Genomic DNA, 12,526 nt, shown 5'->3' with positions numbered 1-12,526 from the left:
GGGCAATATGCGCCTTAAAACGTCTCCAGGTACCCATATCCTCGAGCAAGATGTTATGGAAAAAATAACATTTCTATATACACACACATTTTTAAAAAATAACAATATTAATTGGCTTCAACAAAAGTGATAAAAGGCAGAATATCCTAACTATATATAAAACTGAATGAACTCACTCACTCACTGGCGTAAAATAATGTGTACTTCCGGTTCACGTGGAAAGTTGAAATTTGACATGATTGTAGCTTTTCGGGACTGGTCCACAGGAAAGTTGTCCAAAGTGAATATTTTACATTTTTAGGGGATCTAAAGCGGGGATGAAGAAATTCTCCATGTTATTTAACCCTCGAGAGGGCACATCGGTCATACGGGCACGAATGGGCGCATCGGTCTTTTTGACCTATTGGGCGTTTCGGTGGAAATGACCGACCTTGGGTTTTTGTTATCACTGTGACGGGCACTTTGGAACTAACTCCTCCCCACCACCTGCATTCCTTGGCTCATCCCCTCCCTGAGGAGTATCTGAGAGGGGGAATCTCCTACTAGCAATGACCAAAATGGCGCAATTTGGTCTTTTCAACCGACATGCGCCCTCTGGAGGGTTAAATGGGCCTTTTTTTTTTACCTATCATCTCATGTTTTAGTACTTGTAATTGGAATAAAAACTTGAAATTCGGTATGCTTGTATGGTTTCGTTAGTGTTACCTAAGTGAATCATCAAAAATAAAAAATTCCAACTTTAGTGCGGTTTTATGGGCAATTGAAAAATCTTCCCCGTGTTATTTATATGGAACACCTAACATATTGTTATCTAACGTTATCATTATGTCAGTTACTGTTAATAGTTTAATTTTATTTAATGTTATTTGCAAGAGCTTGCCCAAACAAAAATCCTTTCAAACTTTTATTTGAGAGGAATCTTGGTGCATGTCCAAACAAAACTCATGTTGAACTTGACTTCGGCAGTATGATAACAACCTGTGCAGACACAAATAAGATTTAAGTTCTACTTGGTAGTATACAGAAGAGGTGACCAAGCAAAAGCTAGCATTAAAAGAGAACTATACGAATAGCAGGATACCTTAGAGATGGTGTGGAAATACTACAAAGTTATAAGAAAATGAATCAAACTTTGTTTTGGCAGTATGCAAGAGTTCTGGCCGAACAAAAATCCCGAATTTCTTTTCTTTTCTCTTTTTTCTCTTTAACTAGACATAACAAATACACAGTAACTTCTGAAAATGAGAATCCAACATTATCATCATACAGTAAGTCGATACATTGTGAATGACAAAACAAAGGCTATTGTAAAAGTAAATTGCGGGCCGAGCAAACGCGAGGGTCTAGGGACGAAGCTCCCGCTGGCCAGATGCTAGTAATAATAATAATAAAACTGTTAAAGAAAGAAAATAATTCAATACTATTACTTGTAAAAATTTTAGAAGTCTGTACAAAGGTAAACAAATTAATTCCTAATATAAAATTAGTTTGGATAGTAATTTTATGAGGCTTGATAATAGCCCATTTGTTAACTTGGCACAGACTTCAAAAAATTTTTATAGGTAATAGTAATGAATAATTTTCTGATTTTAAGAGGTTCAATATTATTATTTTCTGTCCTTTAGTGCATTTGTTTGTCAGTTGGTCAGTTAATACTGCTCTTTAAACAAGATCTTAATTTTCTCCGTTTCTGTTGTGATTAAGGAATATATTCTATTAAGAAATTATTTCACACTGAAAATGAGGATTTTTAAATGCGCAGAAAAAATATGTTGACTGAATTTGCTACAATTATAGTGATCTTTTTTATGAATCAATTTTGATGGCGTTTATTATGTGCATATTCCGCCTATACTAGATTTTATACTATTTTCTTTGTAACGAGATCCAATTGCTGAAGTATATTGCTCCTAATATGATGGTTTATTGTGGTTACTAATGGTGAGGTTGGAACAATACTTTGTTTTGTTTGAATCACATCACAACTTACATAGTAACAGCGTTTGTGTGCGTATAGCTTTGTATTTATTCAGGTTGTTATTGGCGAAGCTGTCAATGCATGGGCGCTGGACGAATTCCAAGGTCGATTTCCGAGCTTGGTTATTACGTTGGTATCCTTTGCCACCCGCAGTAATCATAATATAATAAATAGTTTCTGTGTCTAATTACTGAATAGAATTCAAGCAATTGTTCTCCATGATCTAAGGTATTAAAGGCAGATATATATATATATATATATATATATATATATATATATATATATAATTTACTGGTTGATTATACAAGGGTTTTCAACACAAAAAATATTTTTTCTCAGTCTAAGTGTGGTTTCCAATGAATGAAGCGCACAGATTTTAAATTTGTAGGTGAGATGAAACTAAGGCTTTCTAGATAAAAAATTAAATTTTGTCAGCTTTGTCAAACCTATTACTTTATCAGTAGAGTGAAATAAAATACAGACAAAGAAAAAAAAGACACAGAGAGTAAAAGACTGGACCGAGACTCGAACCTGGGATGTGTGGCATACTATATCGATGAATTAACTACTGCGCCACTCAGACCGCTTCCCAGACCAGCCAGACAAACTTTCACTCATGAAGTCGGTGCTCTCCACTCAGACTTCTCAGAATTCGCCCCTACAGAGCATCTGGTGTGTAAAAATAAGTTTAAATCAGTTGTTTCCTCTTTCCATATATATAAAGAAGAAAAATTTAAATTTGCCAACTTTACAAGATATCTGTTAACATAAAGAAAGAAAAATCATAAAGATACTAGAAAAATTGTTGATACAAGATAAAGATACAAGAAAAGTTGAAATATTAGCAAGGGTGAATAAGTTATGGGTACCGGAAACAGGTTCAACGGTGATGTACTTAATCAAGCAATAGTTTTCTCAAAGGATCTGTGCTGATCGCCTTTGGTGCGAGCGGTTTCAGGGTTCGATTCCTGGTGGGGATACTCGGTCAAAAAAGTGTAACGCTTTTTCAGTCCAGACATTTTGAGTGAGGTTATTCCTGGGTTTCCCTCATTCACACCAGGTAAATGTCGGGATAGCACCTAATATAATGCTCCCAGGCCGCTTCCTTCCTTCCCTTTCATCGAATAGTGTGCTCGCCGAGGGACGTCATCCCTCATATACGAGACGGGCTAAATGGCCTTAGATGCCGACAGCCTAAAAATTTAATTCGAAATTTCTAAATCGATAGATCTATACTGAAGATGACAAGAACAATTTGGCGAAAAGTGCATAGTTGAATTAATGAAAGGATATTTTGGGGGAAGTATAATTTTAATTAGTATTTAATATGCATCTATTGAATCAAGTAGCAATTTGCAAAATTGCTCTAAATAACAATTGTTAGCTAATTGTATGTTACATATACACATTAAACACAGATTTTGCTGAGATAATGAAGATGGTAGATACAATATTGTTGGTGTTTTGCTACAATCTGTTTTCATTTAATTACTGACGTTTCAAAAGCAAATTGTTTTCTTTTACCTGAAAATACACCTATCACAATCATTTTACATTAACTGATATTAAAATATACGGGACTTTAAACTGAAATGGAATCTTTAACGTTCCATTATTATGCCCTATAGGATAAAGGAGATGGAAAACTAATGAATGTAAATTGCAGAGTGTTTCTAGATTCTCTATGTTTTCCGTGCATTATATGAAAAAGCTGGTTAAATTTGTTGTCTGTAGTTTAAACTTCTTTGCTCTGGGATACGCCAAACCTTGCCTAATTTGCACTCTTTAAAATTTGTAGATTCATGCATTGCTACAATTCTTGGTGGAAGTAAGACTTATCTCTCAGTGACTTAACTGTAATACAAGCCTCTTTCTCATTGACTGTATAGGTGCCATTTTATTGTTCAGTTCCAATCACAAAATATTAACTTCATTTCTGTGTGCGTACTTGCATATTAATGTACAATAATAAACCAAAATAAAACTTTACCTCTGTTCGTCTTCTTGTTGTCACCCATATTTTCAGTAACTCTTGACTTTTACCTTTGACGAAGAATGAAAATTTCGTAGAAAGAACGAGATTCCATCTGGTTATATTAGTCTTATTTTCTTAATTTTGTTTCCAAAAATTCCTAATGCCTTATCCTGTTTTTAAAGATTTTTTTCTAAGATATATATCACCAAGTTCCTCTTCAATTTTTGTTTTCTATAATACTCGACACAAATAATCAAAAACAAGCTTAAATATGATTTGAACTTTAGCTATAAAACAACCACTATTTCTTCGCTTCATAAGAATCACGAGGAACCTAGAATTAAATCAGGACAGTGGTGTTTGAGATAAACAATGGGAATTATAAAACCACGGACCCAATACTGGCTAGATAATAATAATAATAATAATAATAATAATAATAATAATAATAATAATAATAATAATAATAATAATAATAATAATAATAATAATAATAATCGTTACTCATTAACATATTAAGAGTTTTATTTTCAACTCATAAATAGAAAACAGTTCGATTTCGGATGTAGCAACACTGCAATAAATGAAGCGAGAAAATAGTAGTTGTTTTATAGCTCTAGTTCATCATCATATCTTTAGTTTGTTTTTCATTAATTGTGTTGAATATTATAGAAAATAATAAGTAGCAATATGACGTGTACAGTGTGTCTGAATTTGGTTAGTACGACGTGATATTTTCTTAATTCTAATTGAAACCGGAAGTTGAAGTAGATTTATACCATTTCCAGTTTTACTACAAAGTTTACAGTGAAGATGCAATATACAGGATTCCGAGGACACTTAACTGATTTAAAAAAAAACAGCTTTTCTTTGTTATCTGTTACAGTTTTCACTCTACAACGATTAACGTTGAAACTGGAAACGATCAATTTCTGCTACTTCCGGTTTCAATACAGAAACTAAAGTGGATGGTAAGTATATGTTTCTGGGACGCTTAATCGATTACAGAAAATCGCTTCTCCCTATATAGGGTGTCTCAAAACGTTGGAAACGTTGCCATTTACCGGAAGGTGGATAAATTTTGTAAGGGTATGGTGACTGGGAGTATGTTTGAAATGAGGCTGGCCATCGACACATTAACGTAAAAGACAATAACTTCATTCACTTACGTTGTGGGTCCAGGTAAATGGCAACGTTACATTTTTATTTAACATTGGGTGCATAAAGAGTATACAGCCCAAACGGCTCGTCCGATTTAAAAAAAATCCTTCCCTTTAGATTGAAAACATCATATGGAGATGTTATTTTCCTCTTACGTTTTGCTGTAACTATGATAATAACAAAGTTACCCTTTGTCAGGGGACTTTTGAGACATCCTGTATATTAGTTTTTATTCTATTGCGATCAACGTTTAAAACAGAAGTGGTAATACTACTTTCGGTTTGAACAGAAGATTAAGAGAGAAAGTAATACTCATTTTAAAACGTTAAATTGATTCCAAAACAGTCGCTTATCTTTCGCTCTGTAGATCAACATTGGAATCGGAAGTTGCGCTGGATTTCTCGTACTTTTGGTTTTAGTAGAAACTCAAGTATGAGAATGAAATAAATTCTTGGGATGCTTAATCGGTTGGCAGGAAATTAGTTCTCTCTATCTATAAAAGTTTCTGCAGTATAGCAATCATCTTTGAAACAGGAAGTGGTTAATTTTCTATAACTTCTTGTTTTAATAAAGAGATTAGAATGTAGATGGAATATATTCATGGTATGCTTAACAGGGGCGGGTCCAGGGCGGACTTCTGAGGGGGCGGTGGGTTGTAATGCTGCTACTTAGAGGTACTTTTAAGAGCTCCATACTCTGGGATGGATTTTATTTATATATATAAAATAAGAAAGTTTTATCTTCTGGATCCGTCCCTGATGCTTAATTGATTTCGAGAAACAGTTTCTCGAGGTTTATTACCGTTTTCACTCTATAATGAAAAATGTTAAAATCAGAAGTGGTTGATTTGTGCCACTTCCGGTTTAAGTAGAGATATTAATTGATTACAGAAAACCACTTCTTGATTTTTTTCAATTCCGGTTCTTATTCTATGACGATAAACGATTAAACTGAAGTGGTTGATTTCCACTACTTCTGGGTTTAATAGAAAGATTAGGAGAGAAATGGAACACATTGTTGGGGCGCTTCATTGATTGGGAAAACCGTTTCTCACTATCCGTTACCGTTTGCATCATATAATGATCAACGTTAAAACCGGAAGTAGTTTGTTTATGTCATTTCCGGTTTCAATAAAGAGATTGGAATGGAAATTTAATGTATTTCTGGGACACTTAATTGATTACCGGAAATCATTTCTTGCTAGCTATTCTATGGTTATCAACCGGAAGTGGTTGTATTTTGCCGCTTCCGGTTTGAGTAGAAGGTTAAGAGAGAAGATGGTAGCTATTCTTAGAATGCTTAATAGATTCCAAGAAAAAAACTGCTTTTCGCTATCTATTATTGTGTTTGCTCTATGTAGATCAATATTAAAACTTTAAACTGTAGTGGATTGCTACTATTTCCGGTTTTGGTACAGCGTTAAGAATGGAAATATAATGTATTCTTGGGACGCTTAATCGATTGCACAAAATCGCTTTCCTCTATCTGTTACCGTTTTTTGCTCTGTAGCAATCAATGTGAACAACCAGAATTGGTTAATTTCTACCTCTTCCGGTTTGGAATCGGCTCCATCAACGAGATTTATTCCTAAATTCTGGCCAAATTTGGTGAAGATCGATTATCTTGAGATTTTCTTTGTCTTTCGCACGGACATACATACATAAATATTATATAAAGAAGTTTTGTTAAAGTAGACTTCTTACTTAGAACTTGAAGAAGAACTCGGTGATATACCCAAGAAAATTCTATAAAATAAGGTAGGAACCAGTAATTTTGGGAAACAAATTTTAAGAAAATAAAAGCACTGTAACCAGATGTAACTTCAATTTTTTCTCAAAATTTTCTTCCTTCATCAAAAGCAACAGTTGAGAGTTACCCAAAATTTGGGTTAAAATATATATATATACAGTGTGGCGCAGGGAAATGGGAAAAAATGCACTAATGAACACAGGAAAGAATATATTTAATGATCCTGATGCATGTAGAGAGCATGCCATTAACAATGAGATTAGCTATGGTACTTACATGTCACTTAACTTTTAGAAGACGACATCGGAAAGATGTGCCCCATCTTGACATACACATTATGATACGATTATATTTTGGGAATTTACTGGAATGCTCAGTTTATTATGTCTTGAGAAACGCCAGTGAGTCCTTTAATTCTCAGTTTCAGTTCAATGATGTTGACGTATACTATACTCTTTGCTTCGAGATATATTCGCTACGGAGAGAAATCACACACACTGATTTCAGGGAATCTCGGACGCGATAAAACATCACCGTTCTTATCAAATGCTTTCACACATGTTTCGCACAAATTCAATGCATTATTATTATAGGATGTCTACTAAAATTCCAAAGTGAAATTTTCGTGACCTCTTCTTTCCATAAAATTTAGTAACATTCTCAAGAGCGAATTTGGGTGCGAATTGGGCTGAATTTTCATGCATGCGATAGAAGCGTGCTTTGCTTGCGATTTAGTAGCGTCTAAAGGCGGCCATAAACACTTGTGGTTGTGAAAGTTGACGTTTTATAGAACAAATTTTTCCAGTCTATACTTATATTTGTATAGATAAAAAAAAATCGCGACTCAAAAGCTATGATTTTTTCTTGACTTTCATGACCGTTTTCTGATTTCGTGACATCTTCATGACTTTCGTGACCGATAGACACCCTGTATTACTAAATGGCGATGTCTTCTCAATGTTGTCTTATCGATTCCAAATAAATACCGGCCATACATTATTGTTTATTCTAGATTCAAAATTTCCCGCTTCCCTACGCCAGCCTGTACTAAGGTAAAGTTTTTACTTCGCTTTATTATTACACATCCAATCACAAATCTTGTTGGTCAACAGTATTTAGTAGCATATCAAAAATGGCGCTAACGTTGAACATGTTATGTCAAATGCTATGTACGGCATTGATACATTTTACTTTATCGTTACTGAATTATAATAGTAACGTTATTTGATGAGTTGCGTAGTGCAAATGTTTAGCCTCTAAAAGATGAAGATCAGGATTACTGTGGGCTCTAAAAGTACATATTAAGATTGTAGATTATTTTTTTCACATTGTACACTAAATAACTTCTAGGGAAAATATTTGAAAAAGTTGAAAGGAAAAATATTTCCCTTACTGTAGTTTTGTTTCCTTTAATAAATCACACGAATACATTTGCAGCCATTATCTAATTTTAAAATGAAAGAAGTGAATTCCTTAGGTTTTCTTTGATTCGCAGCAAACTTTATTTAAAAAAAAAAGTTTTAAATATGGGATAACCCTTCTTCCATCATGGCCTTTAATTATTATTTAAAAATATGGTGGAATGAGAATAAGGGAGGAAATGGGAGAATCCCGAGAAAACCTACAGATGCAATGTTATTCACCATTAACTCTCATTACCTGGGATAGAACTAGAGGATCCTCGCACTAAAGGTAAATGTTCTAACAGATACCCTCTGCTCCATATTAAAATATCCCTTGTTACTGAAGAGAAAAAATTAGGAGTAACTTCCTCATTTTTGTGACAAAAGAAACACTGGCCAAAGCTTCAAAACACACTGTATTTTAAACTATATTAGATACAGTTTCGGATATCTACCACGTCCTTAATCAGATAGTATATAGACACTATGGAACATAAATATACAGTAGTGTCTGATAAAGGATATGTTAAATATCCGAAACTGTAACATATTATAGTTTAAAATACAGTGTGTGTTGAAGCTGTGGTCAGTATTACTTTTTTCACAATATCCAATCCAAAGCCATTGATAGTGTTATTATTCATAATTTTTTTTCAACATGATGGACATTTCACAATCCGAATATAAAACAAACCTTATAGTTCAGATTATTACGAATTCACTGAGTTTTTGTTTTTTCCTTGGAATATCAAAAGTTAAATGAAATAAATCTTTGATGGAATACTAAAAGCGTTATATACATCAATGTATACTGTAAGATATATTTGGATAAAGAAAGTTCACAAAACGTTCCAAGAAATTAACATAAAGAGTTTACCGAAGAAAACAACATAACTTTAAAATGAGAGAACAAAAACTACGAGTAACAATGAAATTGTATTATTTTATAAAATTATTTATGGTGAAAAGCAATTAATTTGTATCATGCTTTAAAGATAACGTTGTTCAAATGTCATCTTCTATCTCGATACGTGGACTGAATTATAGCACGAAAAGTTACCGAGACGCATTCTGTCGAGAAATGGTGATACGAACTGGCCATGTGATCTTTTCAACTTCATTGTTTTTTTTACAGGGTTATCTCAAATTTCAGATCTATGAGAAAATAAGCCATGAATAATTCGTGAACTGAAGGAAATATTGACGGTACCATTGCAAATTTAACGTACCATACGTATGTGCAAAAGTGGTGCAAAGTTGGGCCTTCAGAATCCATTTCATCCACACTGGACTCAAGTATATTGGAAAGACATTAACTTCAAAACACAATGCATTGATTGCTTTCCACAATAAGAACAATAAAATCGTTATCACTTTAAATAGTTCTAACTTATTGTAAAGTTTCGATGTTCTTATTTATAAGCCCTTTGTAAAAATTTCCTTTATAGAATGGAATTTATATGATTTTATTTGTGAGTTAACATTTTCATCCCTGGATTTATATACTTATTCCAATTTTCTGTTATTTTCGTGCATTTTTAAAAGATGTATATCAGGTAGTGAAAGAAAAAAAGATAAGCATGTGAAATATCATAATCATCATCTTAGGCATTCCGCCATCATTGGTAGGTGAGAAGTTTTCATGGTTTATGGTTCTTGAGCAAATCTCTTCGTCTTCACGTACTATGTGAAATGCATGACAATCACAGTAAAACTTCTAGTATTCTCTTTTAAAATGAATATAAAATGTATTGGTATTGTTGAGTGGAATTGCTATAAAACTGGCTCAAATAAATGCTGTTTCACTTACATGAAAGAAAAGAGGAAAACAAGAACGCAACATAGAAAAGATACAAAGCTTTGTTTGTTATTGTACAAGTAATTATTGAATAAAACTGCCACAATATTCGCTATGTATTACTTAACCATTTATATTCCTTTATGTATTAGGAGTATTACTACAGAAAAATGTAAAGGAAAACGACCGTAACACGAAACATTTACCTTTTTCGTCAGCGAAGTACTGCAAAACAACATACCTGACAACAGCTTTGAATATACGAGGTCTGATCAAAAAATACGGTGAAATTAAAAACAAAGCAATAAGCTTACGTGGAATTTGATTTAATCTCCTTTAAAGTACTGTCCTTGGCTAGTACTGCGCTTATCCCAACGTTGAATCCATGACTGGAAGCATTTCTGGAAGGTTTCTTTTAGAAGAGTCCACTGCTCTGTCGTGGCCCTCTCAATGTCAGAAATGGTGTCAAAACGTTTTCCTTTAAGCACGGTTTTAATTTTTGGGAAGAGCCAGAAGTCGCATGGTGCTATATCTGGAGAGCACAGCGAATATGGACAGACAGGAGTATTTTTTCGGCCCAAAAAGCGCGGATTAAAAGCAAGGTGTAGCACGGCGCGTTTTCGTGGTGAAGAAGGAAGTCATTTGGCTATTTAATCGGCGGTTAAAATGCTTTTCACGGACCCATATAGTTGTTTAGTTCTTAGCAAAGCTCTCGAATAGTCATTCGCCTGTCTGAACAAATCATTTGTGCCACTTTTCGCACTTTTTCATCTGTTTTTGACGTCGAAGGTCGTCTTTATTGTTGCTCGTTTTCAACCGACTCCTTACCGGTTTTGAATCACTCATACCACTTGTAAACAGTCTTCAATGCCACCGCTTCATCGCCGTACAATGATTTTGACATTTCGTGAACTTCTTTAGCACTTTTTTGCAGCTTAGAACAAAACTTAATGTTGACGCGCAACAGACATTTTTTAAAATACATCCTTATTCTTCTGCCTCTGGAAGTCAACTAACATGTCACAACTCGTTCAAACTCGACACTGACTGTACCAAAAGGTTTAGGCTACCGGGCTTACAAGGTGTGAAATGGATACAACATTGATAGATGGCGCTGTGCAACCACATTCACCGTACTTTTTGATCACACCTTGTACAAGATCTTCATAATTTCATCGCTCCATGTCCAGCAAAGAATGTTTTCTTTTACGTGCGAATCCAGATAAGGTTTCTCTACAAACAGTGACCGTCCGAGGGATTCATAATACTGCCCAAACTAGACTCAAACTTCATCCCTTTGCATTTAACAGGTATCCCGAATACTACTCGAACTTAGGATTAGAAGTGTTAAAACAAATATTACTCACCTCAATGCAATAGTGAAAAATTTTCGACGCTGGATGTAGTACTAAATCATGGAAGGGAACAATCTTTGGCTTTTGCCAACCTCCGCAAGATCCAAGATACTCAATTTCAAGTATATGATCCGTGAAAATCTTGCCGAAAGGTAGACATTTTGTATCTGGTTTCTTCTTACATTGATCCCCCGAACAGTGTGTTACCTCTAGTTCACTGTACTATATATAAAAAGAAAAGATGAAAAAAATACGTCAACAATTTATTGTGGTTTAAAAAAACAGTTATTAAAACTATTGCTTTTATACCAAATCAGTGAAATATTCTTTTAAATGTCGTATAGGGGACAAATCAAAAGTCGCTTTCCGTATATGCCGATGTATAAAACAGGCTTTTTTCCCCTTTAAGACTAAGTCTAAAAATGGACTGTGCCTTATGTGCCGAATAGAGAGATTTTGATTATTTCAATTTTAATAATTATTCCCGATTCCGTGTTGTTTGATGCCTTCTCACTGTTTCTTTACGATACATGACACCATTCCAGCTACGTATTAGTGGAGGCCACAAAATTGGTTTTTCAGTTTTCTGAAAAACCAAAACAGTTTTTTTTTCTTTTTTGAAAACCAGTTAAGTTTTCTATCAAAATCAGTTTTAATTTTGTATTTTAAAAAAGGTGAAAACTCAAACTGGTTTTGAAGAGAAGCGAAATGTCGGTTTCTCGTTTTCTACGAACCAGCTTCCTATTCTTTTAAGAATAAAAACTGATTTTGTCCATCCCTACTACGTACAGTTCAGTGACTCGGTAAATGTGCTTTGCATACATTCGCTTCCTTAGAATCACGCTACTGGTGTTGATAAGATTGTAATGCTAGAACATTCATCTGTCTGCCCGATATTCCACACACTAATTCTTGAACGAAAGCAATTTTTTATTTATTTATTTATTTATAGACCATTAGCTCGATTATCTCAAAATATTTCGTTAATTAAGTTAATCTGATAAAATCTTCTCGGGTAACGGTGACTTAGAAGGTGTCTATCCATATCCCATACATATAATTGCATGATTCTCTTTAGTGTACTTTTATTGTGATATTGCAGAGTAT

At 34.0% G+C, this 12,526-nt stretch overlaps 1 protein-coding gene across 3 annotated transcripts in view; it reads right to left on the bottom strand.

Annotated features, from left to right (window-relative positions):
- Bcat (Branched chain amino acid transaminase) overlaps positions 1 to 12,526 on the bottom strand; it is a 111,764-nt gene that overhangs the window by 30,263 nt on the left and 68,975 nt on the right. For all 3 annotated transcript variants that reach the window (XM_081737884.1, XM_081737886.1, XM_081737885.1), the window contains one exon: positions 11,432 to 11,641. In XM_081737884.1, the coding sequence (XP_081594010.1) occupies positions 11,432 to 11,641 (210 nt within the window). The remainder of the gene's footprint in view (positions 1 to 11,431; positions 11,642 to 12,526) is intronic.

This window comes from Thermobia domestica, chromosome 14 (genome assembly GCF_964235325.1).
Source record: "Thermobia domestica chromosome 14, izTheDome1.hap1.1, whole genome shotgun sequence".
In the NCBI taxonomy this organism is placed as follows: domain Eukaryota; kingdom Metazoa; phylum Arthropoda; class Insecta; order Zygentoma; family Lepismatidae; genus Thermobia; species Thermobia domestica.
Note: the sequence above shows the minus strand (reverse complement) of the source record. Positions and strands in the feature narration are given on the sequence as shown.